This window comes from Delphinapterus leucas, chromosome 7 (genome assembly GCF_059928025.1).
Source record: "Delphinapterus leucas isolate spDelLeu-1000000601 "Yukka" chromosome 7, BTC_Dleu_Yukka2, whole genome shotgun sequence".
NCBI classification, from domain to species: Eukaryota; Metazoa; Chordata; class Mammalia; order Artiodactyla; family Monodontidae; genus Delphinapterus; species Delphinapterus leucas.
This window is the reverse complement of record NC_143135.1, coordinates 34,138,814-34,163,168: the sequence shown is the minus strand read 5'-3', so window position 1 is coordinate 34,163,168 and position 24,355 is coordinate 34,138,814. Positions and strand designations below refer to the sequence as shown.

At 37.0% G+C, this 24,355-nt stretch overlaps 1 protein-coding gene and 1 pseudogene across 1 annotated transcript in view; both read left to right on the top strand.

Moving 5' to 3' along the window:
• The window catches only part of ANO5 (anoctamin 5), a 103,623-nt gene extending 91,770 nt beyond the window's left edge, over nucleotides 1-11,853 (top strand). The window contains exons 21-22 of the mRNA XM_022583755.3: nucleotides 79-184; nucleotides 3,343-11,853. Coding sequence (XP_022439463.1) covers nucleotides 79-184; nucleotides 3,343-3,564 — 328 coding nt within the window. The 3' untranslated portion in view covers nucleotides 3,565-11,853. The remainder of the gene's footprint in view (nucleotides 1-78; nucleotides 185-3,342) is intronic.
• Nucleotides 11,854-15,178: 3,325 nt separating this feature from the next.
• Nucleotides 15,179-17,288, top strand: LOC111179742 (small ribosomal subunit protein uS2-like; annotated as a pseudogene).
• The last annotated feature ends 7,067 nt before the right edge of the window (nucleotides 17,289-24,355 follow it).

The window sequence follows — 24,355 nt, the reverse complement described above, 5'->3', positions numbered from 1 at the left end:
GAAATAATATGAATTTATACTAGGTCTCTTTGTTTGAAGTTATAGCTTATATTTTGCATTTACTTCCATTTTTTTCAGGTACAGAGATTACAGAAATCCTCCTGATCACGAGGAGAAATATTTTCATAGTATGCAGTACTGGCACGTCCTTGCTGCTAAGATGACCTTCATCATAATTATGGAGGTGAGCCTTTATTAACTTTCATGCCAGTTAGTGTCTTTTCTCCCTTTAGGCATATATTTCTAAGCATATTTGTTCCGCAGAAAATTAGCATTATCTCAATAGACTATTTTGAAGGAAGTATTTGTTCTCATAAAAAGTAAGTTAGGAATATTTTAAGTACAGTGGATTGCCTATTACTCACTTACTCTTGTTGAAGACACCAAGGTAACAGAAAAGAAAAAATAAGACCTGTCTTTGAGGTCAGTCAGAGGGCAGAGGACCCACTTATTTTACTGAATACCTATTATTAATAAATAGTGGTTGCAGAGGCTATAATAATAACTTTGTAAGTTCGGCTTTATTATTCACCCTTGACAAATGAATCCAACAGTCAGCAAAATTAGTTAGTTGGTTTAAAGATAATCGGCTAATATTAGAGCTGGGTTTCAATGCCAGATGTCTCACTGCCAAGCTTCTGCTCTGTCCACTATATTATGTTTCCTACCTTGTGGAAAACCTAGGGTAATTATGGATATAAGACATGCAATACAAAAGAACCAATACAGAGCAGGTATTTGGCTAAGTTACAAATTGAGTGCTACAAATCATAAGACATGAAGGCCGATAAGGGAGAGATAAATAAATGTTAGGCATTTTTTCACTCGACAGTAAAGGCCAATAATAGACTAGATAAGTCTAATACAAGAAAACACAAATTCCTATCAGTTTTTGTTTAATTTGTTTTATTTTTATCAAGGTTATACATGTAAGTAATTTAAATCCTCACCCCTCTCAGTTCCTTATGAATTTATCACTTTCATTCCCACATTTTCCATCAGCGGTTTAGATCATCTTTCAGCCTGGTAAATTACAAAAGGAATTCTTTGGAATTTTTGTTTCTGTTTATTTTTTTTGATCATCCCAGGCTCCGACTCACCATCATTCTGGAACTTCTCTTATACTGAATACTATATTTTCTTCCATCTATTTTTCTCCCATTCTTGAATTACTAGCTTATTTTGATAAAGCACATCTTTCATTAATTTTCTGAGGAAAATAATGGACAATTTTTGAGAACTTGAATATTAAAATTTCTTCTTTTTCCACATAGATAATTAATTGGTATAGAATTTGATTAAAAGTCATTTTCCCTGAAAATTTTTGAACCAACTTTTTTTAGGTATTCCTGAAATAGACATTGCTCTATTTTCTGTCAGCTTCTAGTGTTGCTATGAAGTACAATACCATTCTAATTTCCCATTCTTTGTTTATGATTTTTTTTTTTTTTTTTTTTTTTTTTCCGGTACGTGGGCCTCTCACTGTTGTGGCCTCTCCCATTGCGGAGCACAGGCTCCGGACGTGCAGGCTCAGCGGCCATGGCTCACGGGCCCAGCCGCTCCGTGGCATGTGGGATCTTCCCGGACCGGGGCACGAACCCGTGTCCCCTGCATCGGCAGGCGGACTCTCAACCACTGCGCCACCAGGGAAGCCCTGTTTATGATTTTTTTATGTATCAATAAGCTTTGAGGATTCTCTCACTAGTCCTTTTATGAAACTTCACAAGACAGTCATGTGATGTTGGACTATTAATATTAATTGTTCTGGACACTCACTAAGCCCCTTTGACCTGCAAATATAATTACCCTTTAAGTTGAGAAAATTTGCTTGTACTTTTTTTTTTTTTTTTTTTTTTTTTTGCGGTACGCAGGCCTCTCACTGTTGTGGCCTCTCCCGTTGCGGAGCACAGGCTCCGGATGCGCAGGCTCAGCGGCCATGGCTCACAGGCCCAGCCGCTCCGTGGCATGTGGGATCTTCCCGGACCAGGGCACGAACCTGTGTCCCCTGCATCGGCAGGTGGACTCTCAACCACTGTGCCACCAGGGAAGCCCTGCTTGTACTATTTCTTTGATAATTTCCTTCTTTTCTCTGTTCTATCTTTCTGGGACTTCTGTTATTCAGGTGTTACAAATGTTTTGAAGTTCTGTTATATTTATCATTTATTTTTTCTCCTATAAATAGTCAGATTCATATCTTTGCCTTTTTATTCTACTGTTCTCTTGCTCTCATCATTATCTAGGTATCCTCTTAGTTCCCATTTGTGTGCTTCAGTCTTACCCTTTCGTATTAGAGACTTTCTTACGTATTTGGTTGTTCTTGGCAATCTGCTCATATTTAAGAGCGAAGCAAGGAAAGCCGATTATAAGCTTTGTGTGCATACAGGAAGAACGTCACTTGGGTGGGCTTCACTGTAGGGTGATAAAGGGGCCTTTTCATTTGAGACCTACAAAATTTTGATATCTATAATTCTAACTTCTCTGATTAGTTATTTTTCCCAGAGAGAAATCCTCCAACCTCCTGTTTGTTGAGCTATTTCATGACTGTGTTGAGAGCCAAGAAAGGCAGGAGGGACTAGAGATCTCATGGTTCAGAATGCTGAATTGCATTGAGTTGCCCTGTTTCCAGTATGGTGCCACACCTCCATCTTTCGCCATCTCTGCTGCCTGTGAGTTCACAGCTCTCTGTCTTAATTTCTGCAGAAAATATAATTTCTGCAGAAAATAAGGTACTCAGTTGCTGCCAGGGTGGGATTGGAGAGAAGTAGTTCCTGAACATGGTTGAGAGAGAGGCTCTGAAAATTCATCTGCCCCTTATACAAATTTTTAAATAAGCCTCTTATTTTTAACTCCACCCACACTACACCTTCAAAGTCCTTAGTTGAACTTTTCTGAACTTTTCTGATGATTTGAAACAAAATTGGCCTTTGTCTTGATTTCTACCATCACTGTATCACCAACTGCAAATTTAAGTGCCAGCTTTCTTCACTGTCTCGAGTCTGTTATCACTGTTTCCTCCCTTTTTTGTGTGTCTTTGTGAACAATACAATTTTTAAATTTCTTTACAAATATTTTATTAGGTTTTCAGGAGGAAGCGTAGATGAAGAGTATATTCAATAACCACGTTCAACTGGAATCTCTGTAATCACATATTTTAGTATATATTTATTTGCTTAATGTTGGTCTTTGTAGGAAAGTTCCAGGACAGGGACTATATCTCTTTGTTTTTCCTTCTAGCTACTGTATCGAGCACAGTTTGTTGAACGAATGAAACAATTTGTATGAACATCTGTTGAACATTTGACAACTCTAGCAGTGTGTCTGATTTTCTTTTGTTTCCTCTAGCATGTTGTGTTTCTAATGAAATTTTTGTTGGCGTGGATGATCCCTGATGTTCCAAAAGATGTTGTGGAAAGAATCAAGCGAGAAAAGTTAATGACTGTCAAGATTCTCCATGACTTTGAGCTTAACAAACTAAAAGAGAACTTGAGAATGAATTCTAGTGATTTTGCCAAGCATCTCATTATTCAGGAAAACAAAGTACAGCTGGCTAAATCAGCAACCTAATCAACATAACAAGTAAGCGGCTGGTTGCCTGTCTGACTTCACAGTTTTCCCTGGGTTTGGGGCCAGAAGCCAGAAGCCATGTGTCAATTTTACCCTTTCTTCTTTTTTGCTTAACTCAAAGTTTTTGTACACTCATATAGAGGCCAACTTAGCGGAGGCTGGAAGAATACCACTTGTCTGCTTCATTGGCTGGGCCCACCCCAGATATTGTTTTCTGGGGTTCTATAAATGATTGTTAAATGGATGTGTGAAATCAGAATATTGGAAGATCATGGGATGTTGCAGTTTAGAATTAAACACTGGACGTGAGCTGTCCCATCACCTTCCAGTGCAGCTGCACAGTTTCATGGTCTTCATTCTGTTGGGTTGTGTTATATCTCTGTCCCATCAAGAAAAGTATTGGGACAAAAAGAAGTGAAGAGGTCTACTGAGCCATAAATATACCCTGCCATTTTAGACTATGCAGATGTAAAACCAATATCAGATGAGATAAGAAAACTTACATATTAAAAATATTGGGTAAATCTCATGGCAGGGGTTTGTTCCCAAAATCATCCTGAATAAGGTAAACTTCCATCAGAATTCCAGATAGTCCTTCCAGGTAAATACAAAATTGATTTTTCAAGAGACTGAACATTTGGGTTTAAGCAAAAGACTAACAACTAATTTCTTTAAATATAACATTTCAGAAACGAGTTTTAAAACTGGATTGTCTTATCTGGGAAACAGCATTAAGAAGGTTTTAGATTGTTTCAGGTCTTTAAGTAAATGAAAGATATAGAGAAGTGAGTGTGTCTTCTTAGTAGTTAATGAATGCAAGATAGTGTATATCAATTAATTTATTGACTTCAATCTAAAAAATCATTGAATTATTTTTAAAAATAATTTTTCTTCCACAACACCTATTTTGCATCATGAAGCCTGTTTGAGCATTAACTATTTGTATAAGTTAGGTACAAGTTGTTTATGAAATTCTGTCTCATTTAAACCAGTCTCAAATCTTGTAATGAGTTTACAATTTTTTCTATTGATGCACTGCTGTACAATGCTCAGTGCCTTGCTCCTATGCCTTTGGCCCACAAGATGTGGTTGTACTGTTGATTTAATGTGATGTAACATCTCAGGTGTGAGCTTCTTTTAGAGAAATTGTTAGTTTAACATCAATCACAGAGTTTAACACCAAATGTGGATCACCCAAGTAAGAATGAGGTGATGGATTTGATAGCTAAGTAAAAAAAATATATTCGTTGAATTATTTCTCTCATACTTAAGCCTATGGCACATGTACCCCAATTCTTGTTCTTCTTTCCCTTAAAAAATACTTAATATATATTTTAAACACTATAGAGAGATGTAGTTTAATTTTATAACATTTGAATCTCTAGTTTCAAATTACACTTCATTTTGAAAAGAATAGTGTTTTTTAATTGCACACAAAAGAAGAAACTTTATTACAAGATTTTTAAAAAAGTAGTGTTTCGTTATTTGATCCTAATACGATTTTATAGAATTGCCAGTATTAAGTGTATGGCAGGTAGTATTAACTAATGATCAATATTAAGCATTTAGAACTGAGGATTATGAATTTATAAAACCATGAGACAGTTACCCCAGTATTAGCAGTAATTTATCATCCACTGGGTAGATTTTATGAACATTTTTGCATAATTTGAAATGATCTCATTATTGAAGAATGATTTCACATGTGGAGGAGTTTATTTTCTTTGAGAGAACCAGTTAGTGTTACTATGAAATTAGCCACAGATGCAGTATTTTTGCTTGTCAAAGCAAACTCTGTTACTATTGATGTTGTACAGCTCATACTGCTTCCTTCCTGGGAGCTAATAAAAATAAGGAAGAGCATGGAAAATGGTTTCTCAGATATAAGGTTTACTTTTTATGGCTTAACAGTGTTTATAGAGCTAGACTGTAAGATAAATAAAGACAAATTTAATTCACATGGTTATCTGTACACTGCAATCTTAAAACAAAACAACTCAAGTGCTGGGTTTCTAGGATGTACGGAGAAACTAGCAAGGGAAGAAATAGTTTTTAAGATAAGTCAATAGTTCCTATGATGGGTAGATATTTTCCTTTTAAAATGTTGACAAATACTTTATATTCACATTTCAGTTTTCTACCAAGAAGTTTCTCACATTTTAAAAGGAAATACAGGTATCTCTCACTTTCCTAAAAGTTTGATGAACCAAATCCGAAAGCCAAATCGCTTCAGATAGATTTGTCTTGTCTAGTTAAACCCATTAGTTGTTGTAAGAGGGCTGAGTTGAGCACCTGACTACCAGATGTAAGTTGATATTTATCAGCATGGCAGATGTTTTTATAATTCAATCAAATCCATAGTTATTTTTTTCAGAAATGTTCCAGAAATCATTTGAGACTTTCTTTGAAATAATATGAAGTACAAAATCCAAAGAAAAAAAAAACCTCTTTTCAAATGTCATCTCAAATTTTCACCTTCATCAGTTTTTCTTTGCACAAAAGAAGCAGAATCCACTTCAAAACATTTCTTTTAGAGGAACCCATCAAGAAGAGGGGGGTGTCTTAATTAAATGGAATGCTATCTTATTTTTGCTGCCTCTCGTGACTCCTCTTGACTCTAACAGTCTTCTTTTAACTAAGCCATCAAGCAAATTATCAAGGAAAAGAAAAAGGAAAGAAGAAGATAAAGAAGAGGAGGGACAGAGGAAGGAGATAAGAGTTCCCTCCTTATGAACCTGTGTGTGCTCCTATGGGGAGAGAGGTGTTGTGAGGTGCATTGTGCAGCTGTGGATGCTAAGAAGAATGTCTCTTTCCTAAAACATCTAATGAGGGTGAGAGAAAAGCCAAAGAAATTTCAAGTTGAACACTATTATATGTCAAAAGTAAAACTGATTTCCAAGTGACTTTGTAGTGTCAGCTGCCATGTGTAGCCCTGGGTCTCTGTTGATTACAACAGTTGAGGCTGAGGAATTTGTGCTGCTGATTCAAAAGGTGAATATATTGTTGTGAAAGAACAATATATTCTCTTTTGTTTTTAATCAGTACCAGTTATTATGTTATCAAAGAATGTTATTAAGGAAAATAGCATTGCAAGAAGTACCATTGGCCAGGCTTAGATGTCTGCTCACATGAATCCCTATTACTGTTATGTTATTTTTTTTTTCTAGACCGTATTTTACTCCACTACTTTATGTGTAATAATTCAAGTATGTCAGTTACTCCAGGATTATGTAAAAATTCAGGAGAATATTAAAACGTGGTTCAATGTGTGTTAAATACATTCTTCCCTCTCCTAAAACTGTTTGACTAGGTGTGTCTTTCCTATGAAAGATTATGTGTCATGGTGTTAACCAAGAAAACAAGTGCTTTCTTTTCTTCTCTTTCTTTCTTCCATTTTTTTTTTTTTTGCAAGGAGGGTGGTATGCAGGTACACAAGAAAAGTATCTCTTAAGTTACATATACATAAATTTTATAAATCTCAAGAGATTCAAATATGCACAATGAATAAAGTAATACTTAATTTTAAACTACATTTTGACATGAGCTCAACTTATTCTTACAGTAAAATATTGATATGCTTTTTCTGAATTTGAGTGCTCTAAGAGGTTTTGAGGTCATTTTTTGTTGTCTAGAAATATTAAAATGCATTACGTATAACATGTTTAATTCACAAAATTACATGTTTGTCACATTTAGAGATGCACATTCCTTGAAGAAGGAGTCTAGATGGTCCAGAAAAAATGGAGAAGGTGGTAATTTTTTGTTGTTTTGCCTTTTTATCTTTTCTACTTTGAAAGGTGATTAAAATGAACAAAAAGGCCCAAGGAGAAAAATAGTGTGTTGAGATATTTTCCAAAATTTTTTCTAGGTCCGCCTTTCCCCAAAAGAAATCCACAACCAGCTTCCTTGGAATTGTCTGGGCCGCTTGTGAGATATGCATATCCCTTGGTCCTATCCCATATCCCAAGGAACAGAGTCTCTTGGAGAGGAGCTTTTAAAAACCTTCAGGGTTACTTTGGGGGGTGGGATATAAGACTGATGAGAATTTCATAAAAATGGCAAATTCCCTAGCCAGAAGTATTTTTTGGAATAACTCTCAAACATTTATTTATCATTCCAACCTATCAGAGAAATATGTAGACTCAGGATTTCCAAATTTGTCAAACTGTTCTAATCCTGCAGTGTGTAGAAGTAATTGAAATCTTACACCCTCAGAACGCTAAGCCTGTGTAGTTAAGAAAATAATTACATAAAATGACTATAGAAAATACTTTTTAAAAGAGGGGAGATAAGATTAAATATATTTTATTTTAAATATATTTACCAATATATTTTACGAATATATTCAGGAAAATAAAACTGCATACTGGTGAGAAATTAAATGCATCACATTGTAAGTTTTAAAAATGCAAATAGATTCTCAGACAGGATATAATCAGGACAGCAAAAGTACTGTGAATATTGTAGAATAGAGGATTTGTTATAGAGATAGGCCTTTTGAAATTGTGGAAGGAACTGGGAAGTAATGGTCTGGGAGGGAGATTTTGGAGGGTCAGAAGAAAGGTACCATTTAGCTCTCCTGAAACACCGCCATGTGTGGACACATTGGAGTGTGCACAAACATCCAGGTGCTGTAGTGAGACTAGGGAGGAAAGCTCAGGAAGGAGTCTGTGGAAAGCTGTGGCTCCTGTGTAGCTACTGCTCTGAGCTTTCAGCCAAGCTTCACTCGGGGGCTCAGGGCCACTCCTGGCCAGAAAGATCTGGATGTGGAGTGGAAGAGAGTATGGACAAGTAGAGCCCACTGGACCCCCTTCTGTGTGTCCCTCCCCAAAACTGGCTTCAAAGACACTCAGAAAGAAATAGCTGTGGCTTCCCTTCTGTCTGCCTCTTTTGTAACTCTAACCTGACGCCATATAAGGAAAAGACTTGGTGGTCTTTTGGTAAATGGTGGTAAATGCAGCTTCACCAAGTTGACAGAGTACAAACTACCATGTGGACAAAAAATTTTAAATAAAAATAAACTATTGGTCATTTGAACAATGTGATTAAAAAATAACCTTAATTTAACTTCATGAAATGTTGTACTCAATAACTGAAGAATAGGAATTTCTTTTCATGCAAATTCTAAACATTTACAAAACCTGACCAAATACCAGGCCATTAAAAACAAACAAACAAACCAAAAACCCCAGCAATTTCAGTGGGGGAAAATTGATCAGATAATTTTTTCTGTTCACAATAAAAATGAAACTAGAAAACAATAATAAAAAGATAACTAGGAAAATTATATTACAAATTTTGAAATAACTCATCATAAAATGGAATTTAGAAAATAATTTCAGTTACATGGTATTGAAAATACTGTGTAGCTGAAATTTTATGGGTGCACTAAATACTTCTTGTGGGTGGTTTTCAGGGAAAATGTATAGCTTTTAATTGGGCTACTTAAAAAGAACAAAGACAGAAAAACAGTAAGCATCAAAAGAAGAGAATAGCAATATAATTTTTTTAAGAAAAGGAAAAGGAAGAAAAAATCAATTTAAGAGGAAAAATTAATGAAAAGCATACAGAAAACATTATTCTTAATGGGAACATGTAAGATTCATCCTGTTTTTAATCAGCAACAAGAAATTACACTTCCATAATAAAATTCTGGATTTTATTCAGACCACTGAACCCTGAGAACAGCTAGAAAAGCTGGATAAAATGTTTAAAAAATTAATTGAAAACTTCAGAAAATTTCAAGGCGAAGGGGGACTTGCCTTACAGAACCAGTATCTAGGAAAGAAAAAAACAGCCTGAGGGAGTTAAGGCGTTTATGGTGATTATTTCCTCTTGAGGAAATTGGAGATTCCAAAAGCAAAAATAATAGCTGAAAAGAAAAGAAGTTAAGCTGAACATTCAACAGACATAGGGCTTAGGAAAAATAGTTAAGTTAAGGTTCTGCCAAGAATGAGTAGCCCTGGTAAAGTCCCAGAGCTTTCTTTTGAAACATTCCATATAAGGACACAGAAAGGTTGAAAGTAACAGAATGGACAAAAAATATGCCAGGGAAACACTAAAGTAAATGAAATAAAATAAAACAGATTTATACATATATCAGAAAAAGAAGATTGTGAGGCAAGATGTAGTATTAGAGATTGATATATTTTACAATGAGGAAATGGTAATTTAATCCAAAAATGGGTGGAAGACCTAAATAGACATTTCTCCAAAGAAAATATACAGATTTCCAACAAACACATGAAAGGATGCTCAACATCATTAATCATTAGAGAAATGCAAATCAAAACCACAATGAGGTATCACCTCATACCCGTCAGAATGGCCATCATCAAAAAATCTAGAAACAATAAATGCTGGAGAGGGTGTGGAGAAAAGGGAACCCTCTTGCACTGTTGGTGGGAATGTAAATTGATACAGCCACTATGGAGAACAGTATGGAGGTTCCTTAAAAAACTAAAAATAGAACTACCATATGACCCAGCAATCCCACTGCTGGGCATATATCCTGAGAAAACCATAATTCAAAAAGAGTCATGTACCACAATGTTCATTGCAGCACTATTTACAATAGCCAGGACATGGAAGCAACCTAAGTGTCCATCGACAGATGAATGGATAAAGAAGGTGTGGCACATATATACAATGGAATATTACTCAGCCATAAATAGAAATGAAATTGAGTTGGATGAATGAAATTGAGAGAGGTGGATGGACCTAGAGTCATAGAGTGGAGTGGAGTCAGAGTGGAGTCATACAGAGTGGAGTAAGTCAGAAAGAGAAAAACAAATACCATAAGCTATGGTAACAATCTTATGGTTACCAGCGGGGAAAGGGGGGGAGGGATTAAACTGGAGGATTGGGATTGACATATACACACTACTATATATAAAATAGATAACTAATAAGGGCCTACTGTATAGCACAGGGAACTCTACTCAATAATCTGTAATGACCTTTATGGTAAAAGAATCTAAAAAAAAGTGGAAAAAGGGAAAGGGAATTCTACATAGTGATGGATGCAGCTCAAACACCATCTCCTGAAACTTACATCAGTGTCTGGATGGGACAGATCTTTCTCTCTTCGGTTTCCCGCTGCCTCTTCTACAGTCCTCTGCCTCAGTTCCCATAACTCATCATTACAGAAGTTTATTTTTATGTCTCTTTCCTCTACCAGCTGGATGTTTCTTGATGGTAAAGACAGTCTTATTCCTCTTTATATTTCTAGTCATTAGCATAGCACCCAAGACACTATGATTGATTAATAATATTGGTAAATAAAGGGATGAAAAACATAGGTACAAATAAGTGTACCTTTGTTCAGATGAATCTGAGTTTAGATTCTACCTCAAACACTTCAGCATGGTGGGACCTTGGGTATTTTTACTTTTCTATCTGCAATATATTGCATCATTCTGCTATGAAATATTATATTGTATCATATCACATCACATACCTACTTCACAGGGTTGCAATAAGGATGAAATGAAATACAATTTATGAAGCATTTCAAACAATGTCTGGAGCTTGATAAACGGTCAATGATATGTAATGCTTTTAGAAAGTAGGATGGCATATCAATGTGTTTTTATCTTTCTAACTAGAATCAAAACTCCGTTAGGATGGAAAATTGTCTTGCTCATCCCTTTATCCCCAGAGTCTGAAATAGTCTGATACATAGCATATGCTTATTAAATATTTTTTGAGCAGATGAATGAGTTGAATTTTGATGGAAATATATGGAAGGATCCAAAAATGCCTAATTTTGCCTTAACAATCGTGATTTTCCTCATCTGTGAGCTCACTAAGGGGTTTTATATGTAAGGATTCCAAAGAGGAACCAAAAGACTCCTTTATGATAAGTTTTATTGTGTTTTATTATTCTTATAAGTTTTATGACAAGTATACCCCTGCAGACCTCTGAGATGGAACATGCAGCTGGAGCTTGTGAACTAAGTGGGAAATTATCCTTTCCTCTCAATCTAGTTATTGGAATTGTACCAACTTTTTTTTTTTTTTTTTTTTTTGCGGTACGCGGGCCTCTCACTGTTGTGGCCTCTCCCGTTGCGGAGCACAGGCTCCGGACCGCAGGCTCAGCGGCTATGGCTCACGGGTCTAGCCGCTCCGCGGCATTTGGAATCTTCCCGGACCGGGGCACGGACCCGTGTCCCCTGCATCGGCAGGCGGACTCTCAACCACTGTGCCACCAGGGAAGCCCTGTACCAACTTTTGTACAAACACATGAAGAAAGAAAAACAGAAGAGACAAGAAGGCCAAACCTTAATATCCTCCCTCAGTTGCATTAATGAAAGAGGTATAAAAGGGACAACACAAAGAGGTGCTTGATGCTTTAACCTAGTCACCTGGCCCATTAGTACAGGTGGACTAACTGATGTTTTACATCTCATCTGGGGAATCAAGTCTCTTTTGAGGGAGGAGCAAGAAGGGAGGTGGAGCAAAGGAAGTCAGGGGCATCCTTTAAAAATAAAAAATAATTTAAAAATATATAGTGTATATTTATAAATGAAACCGTTTTTATCTATATTCACATATCCTTCCCAGTTATTAAGCACAGTTTGTTACTGAAAGAGAGAGAGAGAATCCATCTTTCCTGGGTCACCATATAAACAAAATCCAAGGTTGCACTCTTTCCTGTGGAGGATAATAGAACTGTGGACTTGAAATTCAGTGAGCAGAGGAAATAAATCTTCAATGCCCTTCTAGTCCAGGACTTGCATGGTGCTGCATCTTATCCTTCAGTGGAACAGCTGCCTCTAGTAGGTGAGCCAAGCATGGGGGAAAGAGATCTGATAACCTGTGGCATCAGGTATCAGTTTGAATCTAGTTTTGAATCAGGATTTAGTTTTGAATTCTGAATCCAAAATACCAAATTGCTGTGTGACCCTAGTCAAGTCACCTAATCTCTCTGCTCCTCAGTTTTATCATTTGTGAATTAAGATCTTTGAACTAAATAATCTTTAATTTCTAAAATTATGTGTCTCAACCAAAAAAAAAAGTCATTGTTTCAGTTTCCTCTATTTAAGGAAATATAAATGACTTCAGCGATCAAACTGCCAGGTCCCCCCACCCCAAAGTAAATTTAAAACCTGTGTGATTCATGACTCATTTTCAAAAGAAAGTGACATTTGCACCAGAGTTTCAAACCAGTTCATTCTGATTGCAAAGCTGTGTCTCTTCTGCTGTGTAGACAATGCAGAAATAAATACTGCTTGCTTTCCAATGGACATATTTATTCCAGAACACCAATTTATTCTTGGGGTAGTGAACAATTTTCTTTTAAATATTGAAGCTGCTTTTCTTAATGTCCATATAACATTGTTTTTATTTCCCCTAGACTGTAGCGAAGCACATTAAAAGCTGCAAAGTCCTGATGACTTTCTATCCCTCCTCATACTAAAGCATTGTTGCCTCCAGACACACTTCACCTGTTAAGGACCCAGACTTGCCTTAGCTGATCTTTTTCGCTGTCCTCCCAGAAGTATTTGTCCATCTCTAAAAGACCACCCTAGGGCTAGAAACGAATTGGATTCTATGGACCTTTTATGTTTTAAATTCTGGTTTCACTGGGATTGTAAAGGTTGTAATAGAGGAAATTATTTGGGTCAGAGGTGTTAGGCACCTCTTCCATTGGGCTTTCTAGCTCCTGTGGTTAGAGGAAATCTCTAATGAGGACAAGGTCATAGGAGCATATTAAATTGCCACACTATTCTGCTGCACAGGTTGTATTCCTAGATTTGGCCAAAAACTTGGCTCATTCATTCAGTATTAATTCATTCACTTCCTCAACTAGATGCCAGAAACTGAAAAAAATTATTAAGACTAAATAGCCATTTTTAAGCACTTGGATGTACCAGGCACTGTGAGCTGTATGTTTTACATACAGGGTCTCATTTGATTCGTACAATTGCTTGATGTAAGTAATGTTATTACAGCCATTTCATATGAGGAAACTGAGACTTGAGCAGATTAAGGAACTCACCCAACGAGGAAGAGGGAAGGAGCCAGGATTCAATCCCAGGCAATCTGAGTCCGTATCAGACTAAAGAGAGTTCTCCACGGGGAGTCAGACACTAAAGGTTAATTAGCTGAAGTGTATTCAATTACTATTTGATCATAATCATTAACCAGCCATTACACAATTGTGATGAGGAATGAGAAAAGGGATTGAGGACTATTAGATTCTATTGAGACGTCAGAGAATGCCTCCCTGAAGAAATGACACTTAAGCCGAGACACAAATATTTAGAAGGAGTTAGTCAAGTAAAAAGTGGGAGGGGAAGCGAGCTTTCCAGGTGGACAGACCTGCCCAATAAAAATAAATAAATAAAAAAAAGAAGAAACCAAGACTTATTGACTGATTAATAACAACTGGGCTATACTAAGTCCTTTATAAGGCTTATCTCTTTTAATCTACATAGAAACTGTTTAAGGTAGATATTATTATTTATCCTTATTTCACTCATGCAGAAACTGAAACTGGGTATAGTTAAGTAATGTAACCAAAGCCACAATCCAGTAACGGTGGGACAGGGCCTGGACTTAAGCAGTCAGGCTAGAATTTATGTTCTTGATTACAATTTGTTGTAAATGGGAAGGAGCCTTGTACATACTTGTCGTGTGTTGAACAGTGTTTCCACAAAACTCGTCTACCCAAACTTTGGAAGGTGACCTTATTTGGGCCTTGAGATGAAATCATTGTGTGTTGAACAGTGTTTCCACAAAACCTGTCTACCCAAACTTTGGAAGGTGACCTTATTTGGGCCTTGAGATGAAATCATTCTGGATTTGGGGTGAACCCTAAATCCAATGACTGAGTTTTTTGTAATAAGAGAGGACACGGAGACACAGAGAAGAAAGCAATGTAAAGATACAGGCAGAGATTTGAGGGACACATCTACACACTAAGGAACTATAAAAATTGCCACCAAACACTAGAAACTAGGAGAAATATGGGACAATTTCCCCCTCACAGAAGGAACCAATCCTGCTGACACCTTGAGTTTGGACTGCTAGCCTCCTCCACTGTGAGAGGGTCAGTTTCTGTTACTTTAAGCCACCCAGTATGTGGTAACCTGTTATGGCAGCCCTAGGGAAATAATACAGTACACTTTGACACAGGGGAGCCTAGTAATAAAGTTTAGGAGGACAGGGGAGCCTAGTAATAAAGTTTAGGAGGATTTATTTATTTATTCAACTTTATTCACTGTTTATACTGTTTGTCAGATATTTTGACAAGAGTTATGAAAAATGCACATGATGCAAATATGGAATCCACCTTCAAAGACTGCAAGGCAGAAACTGATAAGTGTCATATAAAAGTATAGATTAATAATAATAATCACTCTCACGTATTAAATATTTATATGACAGGCACTGTGAGTGATGGCTTACACACACTATTTTATTTAGTATGCAAAAGGTAGATATAACTTATTACATTTAACAGATAAAGAAAGTGAAGCATGACGAAGTCTAATTACCTTCTTCAAGGTTGTACATTTCTGCCAATGTCAAGGCTGGATCTCAATTTCCAGTGAGATGATAAAGGAAGGAACTCAAAGAGAATACGTTTGATCTGGGTCTTGAATGATGAATAATGTTGGGCATTGATGAGCGAAAGGCAAGGAAAAAGGATGTTATGGGTGAGAGTAACAGTGAACATAAAGGCAGAAAAACAGAGAATGGGGCTTTTGTTAGCGATAGAGTGCTCCAATTTGTTGAAATGTGTAGTACACTAAAAAAGAAACCTGGGAAACTGATTTGGAATGGTAGATTCAGACCAGTTGTTGACCCTTGAACAACTGTCAGGAAGAACTGGGAAATTACTCTTTGAAGAGATTGAAGTTCAGAAAGATTGTCCTAAAGCAAGTAGAATGATCCGATTGTTGCTTCAGGGAGATGAATCCCACCGGAGTGTGAAAAATGGACTGGAGACTGGCACAGACTGGTAAGCAAAGATCCATTTAGGAGCCAGATGTCTAAGAGAGAGGGGCAAAAGCCATTCACATTCCTCGGAAAACAAATCGTAGTCCAAACCCCACCTGCTCGGTGCTTTGTGACCACCTAGAGGGGTGGGATAGGGAGGGTGGGAGGGAGACGCAAGAGTGAGGAGATATGGGGATATATGTTTATGTATAGCTGATTCACTTTTTTATAAAACAGAAACTAACCATTGTAAAGCAATTATACTCCAATAAAGATGTTAAAACAAAACAAAACAAAACCTGTTGAGCCTTTCTGTGCTACCCAAGCAGGGATTCATATGAAAATGTCCTGGTTTTACATCATAACTTAAAGGAAAACTTTCACAATGTCTGGAGCCCTTGCTATCCTGCAAATAAAGGAGGAGGATGTCCTCAAATTTCTTGCATCAGGAATGTACTTAGGTGGCACCAGTGTTGACTTCCATATAAATATACATCTACAAAGGAAATAGGTGATGACATCTACATCACAAATCTGAAGAGGACCTGGGGGAATCTTTTTCTGATGGCTTGTACCATTGTTGCCATTGAAAATCTGGCTGATACCAGTGTCATATCCTCCAGGAACACTAGCCACAGGGCTGGGCTGAAGTTTGCTGCTGCTACCAGAGCCATTTTTATTGCTGGCCACTTTGCTTCTGGAACCTTCTTTAATCAGATCCAAGGAGCCTTCCAGGAACCACGTCTTCTGGTGGTTATTGACCCCAGGGCTGATCACTAGCCTCTTACAGAACTGTCTTATGCTAACCTGTCTGCCATGGCTCTGTGTAACATATTCTCTGCACTATGTGGACATGCCATCCTCTGCAACGACAGTGGGTTGGACGTGGTGGACACTGGCACAGGAAGTTCTGTGCATGTGTGGTACCACGTGAGCACCCATGAGAGGTCATGCCTTATCTCTATTTGTACAGAATGCTGAAGAGATTGAAAAGGAAGTGTAGGCTGCTGCTGGAAAGGATGTGACCCAGGAGGAATTTCAGGGTGAGAGTAACAGTGAACATAAAGGCAGAAAAACAGAGAATGGGGCTTTTGTTAGCGATAGAGTGCTCCAATTTGTTGGAATGTGTAGTACACTAAAAAAGAAACACTCTGTTTATAAGCGTGTTTATAACACTCCAGCCGCTGAATTTACTGCCACTCCATCTGAGGTTACAGACCCTGCATCTGAAGGTACAGGTGCCCTCTGTGCCTATTCACCAGTTCGCTAGGGAAGACTGCAGGGCTCAGCCTGCCACCGGGGACTGGTCTGCAGCTCCCACTGGTCAGGACACTGAATTGGTAGGAGGAATGACCACTAAGTGGTCTTAAGCTGTTCATCCACGGGCTCCTCCACAGAAAAATGGAATACGATTGACTGAAAATAAACATCAGTTTCTTTAAAATAAACATAGAACAACAAAAAACTAGGACCAGATTCTCCCCTAGAGCATCTAGAAGAATGCAGCCCTGCTGGCATCTTGATTTTAGCTTCATGAGAACTGTGTCCAACTTCTAACCTACAGAACTCAAAGAAAATATATTTGTGTTGTTTTAAGCCACTAAGCTTGTGTTCATTTGTTACAACAGCAACAGGAAACTAAAACAGATAAGCAGGAGAAAAGATATTTTTAGGTAGTATTAAGATCTAGAACAAAGAAAAAATTTTAAAGGATAGTATGATAGTGAGCCAGTGAAAAGTCCCTCACACTTGGCCTGTGTTCTTCGTGTGTATAGAGCAAGAATGAGAACCATTAAGATGGAGATGGAGGGCTTCCCTGGTGGTGCAGTGGTTGAGATCCGCCTGCCGATGCAGGGACACGGGTTCGTGCCCCGGTCCGGGAAGATCCCACATGCCGCGGAGCGGCTGGGCCCATGAGCCATGGCCGCTGAGCCAGCGCGTCTGGAGCCTGTGCTCCGCAACGGGAGAGGCCACAGCAGTGAGAGGCCCGCGTACAGCAAAAAAAGAGAGGCCACAGCAGTGAGAGGCCCGCGTACAGCAAAAAAAAAAAAAAAAGATGGAGATGGAGAAGTAGGCTTCATTAGAGAGGAGATACTTTAACATTCTGCGTGAGATCATCTAACTCTGATCTCAATGAGGAAATTTAAAACTGGTGTAGGCTCAGACATTAGAATTTTTTCTGTGATGAATGTTATGTTTTATCTATGCCTAGAAGAGAGAAACATGGGCCCTCTTTCGAGTTTTACACAGTAAAGGTAGGGATTTCTTTTTTAAAAAAATTAAGGCGTTTTGTAAGAGTTTAAGGTTCACAGCAAAATTGAGGAGAATTATATAGATTTCCCATGTACCCCCTGCCTCCACACATGCACAGCCTCCTCCATCATCCACATCCCCCACCAGAGTGGTACATTTGTTACAATTGATGAACCTACATTGGCACATCATAATCACCCAAAGTCTGTGGTTTACTTTAGGGTTCATTCTTGGTCTTATATATTCTGTAGGTTTGGACAAATGTATAATTATATGTATCCAACAATATGATATATTTTCACTGTCCTAAAAATCCTCTGTGCTTCAGTTATTCATCCCTCCCCCACAAACCCACCCCTACCCATAACCCATGGCAACCACTGATGTTTTTACTGTCTCATAATTTTGCCTTTTCCAGAATGTCATATAGTTTCACATAATTGGAATCATACAGTATGTAGCCTTTTCAGACTGACTTCTTTCACTTAGTAATATTCATTTAATACTCCTCCATGTCTTTTCATGGCTTGATAGCTCATGTTTTTTTTAGCGCTAAATAACATTCCATTGTATGTAAATAATATTCCACAGTTTATTCATTCACCTACTGAAGGACATCTTGATTACTTCCAAGTTTTGGTAATTATGAATAAAGCTGCTAAAAACATTCAAGTGTAGGTTTTTGTGTGCACATAAGTTTTCAGCTGAGTTTTCTTTTAAATATAAAATGGACACAGATTTCCAGTTAAATTTGGATAATTGAACATACAGTTTGTGTTCATTTTCTCCAAACGTTTCACTAAAATGATGGTGAAAAATTTTCTTAAAAAGCTATAAACCCCCAAGAAAAAAAAAAGTGGGACACCAGGCAACAATATTTAGAAGATGTTACCCAGCTTTTAGACGATGGAAAGCTGATAGAAAAATGAAAAGTGACCTAGAGAGTGGGGAAGGGTGATTTCTAAACGCCTTTCAGTGGAAACCAAAAGGAACTCATCTAATTCATGCATTAACTGTAGAAAAGCTTGGAAATTGAAATGACCAGGTAACTCTGAAAGCAGGATGGTTGACTGAGGGTTAAAAAATGATGATTTGCCGCAATTGTATATGAAGAGGAGTTAGACCCACCCCAGCCTACACAGACCAGCAGACAAGCAAATGGACCTCACCTATCATGGAAGAATATGGACATATATCTCTGCAGCGTGATCATATAGTCCCAGACCTCAAGGACAGAGGTGTAGCTGAGGTCTGGGGTGAGATGAGATGCCTTACTGAAGTCAGGAGGAAAAATGAAAGTTTTCATACTGAATAGTAAGACTCTATCCCCAGCTCCTTTCTCAGTTCAGCTCCTAGAATGCTGGTTACCAGATGTTTAATCTTCTTCAGGAAAAAGCTTGGAGAACTCCTGTAGACAGGAAGAGGGGAAATTGTCAGGAAGATTAAATAAGAATGTTTCTTGATTTGAAGGACTTACAAGGCTCTGCCTCTTAGTGACAAGCACAAAGACAACAAAAAGTCCCTTATTAAATTTTCAGAACACTAGAGATAGAGTACCATAATGATTCCAGAGAAGGATTTTTTTAAAAAACATGCACAATGCTTCAGGAATCAGAATGGTATTAGTCTTCCCAATAGCAACAATAGAAGATGGAAAACAATGAGATAATACCATCAAAAAATATTGTATCAATACTTAGAATTCATAGAAGCAAACTATCAATCAAGTGTGAAGGTAGAAAAAATCAGTTTTCACATTTGCAGGGTTTCAAATAACAAGATTTGTTATAAATAAATAAATAGCAGGCCCCTGTTTATATACATAAACAGGCTCCTGGTTTAGGAAACTGTGGGTGTATGTAATCCAGGAAGGATATAGGATCCAGAAAGCAAGGAGGTGACACAGAAGAGAGATGGAAAGCCCCCCAGAAGGATGGTGACTGAGAACTCCAGGTTGGCATCTATATGACAGAACTAGAAAGCATCTAGTGTAGACTGAAGGGCAGAAAGCTCCAGGAGAAATGTATCCAGGGGAGAAAAAGAAACTAATAGATTACCTGATGAGTTTGATTATAACAAGAGAAATTAGTTCTCTTGGTATGTTTTGAGATGGATTAATGACAGGAATATAGAAACATAATAAAACAACATCAACACATAGCAGGATACAGTTATGGACTCTAGGGAAAAGAAAATGGTATATAAGAAAGGAAATGAGGGGCTTCCCTGGTGGCGCAGTGGTTGAGAGTTCGCCTGCCGATGCTAGGGGACGCGGGTTCGTGCCCTGGTCTGGGAGGATCCCACATGCCGTGGAGTGGCTGGGCCCGTGAGCCATGGCCGCTGGGCCTGGGTGTCCGGAGCCTGTGCTCCGCGACGGGAGAGGCCACAACAGTGAGAAGCACGTGTATCGCAAAAAAAAAAAAAAAAAAGGAAAGGAAATGAAAGCAAAGTAGCCCTATAGTTTGGCTGTGAGCAGGGAGAGGTGGATGGCTTGAGGTGGAATTCTAACTCTGCCACTAAACTGTGTGATCCTGTGAGAGTTGCTTGTCATTATTATTTTGATTGGTATATTAACATTACATTTTTATTTAAATAAAATTAGTGAGAGAATGGGGGATAGCAAGTGTGTGTGTGTGTGTGTGTGTGTGAGAGAGAGAGAAAGAGAGAGAAGTGTAAAGCAGAATTAAAATTAATTCCTCATCTTTCAAAGGAGGATGTCAATAGATGTCAAAAATTGAACATCAGACAAGAGCAGTGTAATGATTATAATAGCTGACACATATAGTGCTTACTTATTCTATGCCAGGAACTCCCTTATCCTTTAACACACACATGCACATACACACACACACACACACACTCACTCATTTAATCTTCTCCACAAAAGTGGTACCTCTTAGTAGCAAGAATTGTCAGTAGGTTAAATGAGTCAAAGGACTGCTGCTGTTAAAAAAAAATTTGACTTCTAAATCTAGTTTCATATATCACTTTGATAAAATGAAAGTTAAACTAAATGTAAACTGTATAATGCATTAGAGATATGTTTGTATTGTCTTACTTGCTATGGTAGAAAATTCTTTAATTTCTGTTATTACCAAAATTTTGCCTCCCTAGAATATGAAGTCATGAACTATTGAAAATTACTCTCCTTTCCCCATCTACCCTCTTCTGATCTTATAGCCTCCAGGATAGGAAGCACTATAAGAAAGCTGAGATCCATGCAAATATCGGGGTTGATTTGCACGCAATTTGCACGTCCTGATATTGTTTCAAGACGCATTTCAACCTTGAGGACTATCCCTAGAAGGAAAATACAAGTGGCCAAAGAATGGGGGTTTCATTTGCTCCTGAGTCATCTCAGTCTAAAAATGAGTCAGTCCCATCAGATCCATTGTTAGCTGCATCTGTCCCGAGGAGGAATTTTTAGATGGTGAAGGGCGCAAGGGTAGAAGAGTAAGGGCTGTTGATTGATGCCATTTGCCATTGACATTTTCCTTTTCTCCACTCACTAAATAAATGTGCTAATTTTTCTCTTTGAATGTCTGGGGTCATGCCAGTGATGAAACAGGAGAGTGGGCTAGGGAGAAATAAAATACACTTATTAGAAATTAAGTTATCTCACAGAAGCAATCTCCCAATGTCATTTGAGTCCATAATTTTCAAACTGATCTAAACAAGTGTTCTAGTGATGGCTCTTTTGTACTATCTACATGTCTGTGGATAATTTTTCCCCAAATCCTGAATGACTTAAAAGTCTGATGATCATAGGGAAAAGGAGACTATTTTTTTTTAGGAGACTATTATTTTTAAATATTTTATTGGCTCACACACAGACTGTTACAGTAGCTAGTTTCTGAATTGAGACCCCTTTGCCTTCATCTTCTCTCCACACAGTTTATCACACTGCTGCCTGATAAACTTCTAAGAACATTACTGTGCTTGATAAAATCATTTCTTTGCTCATGATTAAATTTTTTTTCCAATTATCCATAAGAAAAAAATCTAAATTTCTTAATTAAAATCTGAGACCTCTAAGAACAAGATACGTGTCTTATTTATTTCTTCTTCCCTGGTATCCAGTAAAAGCATGTAATTATGACTTAGCAATGGTAATAAACATTTAATTGAATTAACTTGAAATTTAAGGCTACCTTTTGTCTTACCCTGTTCTGCCTTTCTAATATTTTGTTCTATAATTATTCTTACATGACCCTTCCCTCTTTCCAGTACTTTTAATTTATATTCTAAACCTTGGATTTGTCTATCCATCCTTTTTCCATTCATCCATTTATCCATTCATAAAATACTTTTAAGGTGATAAATCAAAATACTCTGAGTCGTAAGTAATGGAAACTCCAACTCCAATTGGCTTAAGTGTTAATTAAATGGGGTTCATTGACTCAAACATTTGGAAGATCAGTCTTAACTAGAGGGCAGGTTTCAGGTATGGTTTGATAAGAGCTCTGACTCTGCTTCTCCACAATGAATGACCGAACATATTGGCACTCTGTATCCAGAGTCTCAGTGAATGACCACAGCCTCTCCATTTTACACAATAAAACCTACCCACTGTGGTTCTCACCACGGTATAATGGTGTATTTACTGTTATTATAATCCCACCGACAGGCACAAAAAATTGTGTAAATTGCACAGTTATTCAATCCTGATTTATCAGTGCCCTTTTATTCTTTGTATTAGGAAAAAAGCCATACATATAATTATTATTTGAAGCATGTTTTCCTGCTTTCAAAAAATTAAAATCAACTAGCTGTAGATTAGCCTTTTTAGGTCAAAGAAAATTTTCTATTTGATCACTAGAGGGCAGCAGTTCGAAAACATTTATAGCTGCCATTGCATTTCATTACATTTTTGTTGTTCCTTCTCCAAAATTATGATTAGAGTATGCTTATAGCAGTTAAATATTCTGTATTTTAAATATTCTATCCTATTATCAAACTATGTGTTCAGATATTTACTCTGGAAAGGGTAACTTTAAATATTCTAGAAATGAAATCTTTTTACCTTCTGCCTCTCACAGTATGACTTAGAAAACAGTGTGAAGAAGTTAAACAGACAATCTCTAGGTGTTTGCAGCCAAGTGGGTGATTTCAATAATGTTATATGCTTTCTTCCAAGGAATACCGTATTCCACAATCTGGAATGATAAGCATAATGGTACCCAAAGGGAATCAGTAACCCAGGATGATGAAAGCAAAATAGCATCCCTATAGGACTCAAAGAGAGCTAGAGAGAGAGAGAGAGAGAGAGAGAGAGAGAGAGAGATTTCAATTAGGTAATATTTCATCAGACCCGAAGAACATTACATATTACTTGTCATTTAATCTATTTATTAGTCTGTAAAATACCTTAGGTCACGGTGATCTCTGTTTTAGACTCCTTCATGTTGAAGTATGTATTTCTTTAATTCTCTTTACAAGTTGCATCTCTTTTCTATTAATTTTTTTCCAATATTCTCTTATACAATCACAGCTTTTACTTTAAGAAAAATATTTTTTGAGAGTTTAAAGAGGCTAATACTTTCAAAGTCCTTTTGTAATTTATCGCATTGCTCTATGTATATAGTGTGGGATTCAAAACTAGGAATATTTTTCTGGCATTAGAAGAGAAATAGTTGGTCTTCATTCACTTTAACACTTGGGTTTTTCCAAGGGACAATGTTGTGTAAGTGAATGAGAATTTTTTCCCCTTGGGTACACAAAGAAAGAAATGGAATAAAATGTATACATCTTTCTAATGGTAAATTATAAAGAGTAAGATGCACACAAAAAGGACACATTACGTATATGACTATATACATGTATTTTGGTAGTTAATTATATATACTTAAGATTACAGTTTATTTAGAACTCCCTACTTCCAAATTTTAAATCAGACAGATCACAGGTAAATCAAAAGATAATTTATATTAGGCCATTAAATATAGCAGTGCAAAGTACTGAGTTATGTACACAGATGTGGGTAAGACAAACTAAATTATTTCTTCTATCTCTGTTTCTCTAGAAATTGTATAATCATAATTTCTTGGAAATGTCTCTGAAGCTAACACTGCAAAGTCAAATAAAGCTGAACTAAAATCCATCCACTTAAAAACCCTTGGTAAGAAAAAAGTCACAGATGAATCCTAGAGCTTATTTGTATAGCCTCAACCTGAAAGAAGGGTGTAATTAGAATGAACATTGGTTTAAGTATTCAAAGTCAAATAAAGCCATACTATAAAAAACCTTTCCAAAGCAGTTTTCTCTTTAGGAATGTGCACGCTGTACAACTGCTATGAAAAGCTATAAAACTGTGCTGAGTCAACTGGTTTACTACATCCTAGAGAGAACCTAGCCCACAGTGAGTGCAAATATCTGTTGAGTGAATATTTGTTGATAAATATTTTTTGAAATAAATTTGCCTTAAAAACACCTTACCAGTGATTTATAAATAGCCCTAATTATAATGCCTTTAAGTATATATAGTATATATATATATATATATATATATATATATATATATATATATATGCATATTTGGTGATGAAAAAGGAAGCTTATCAAACTTATATAACTATTTCAAAATACTTAT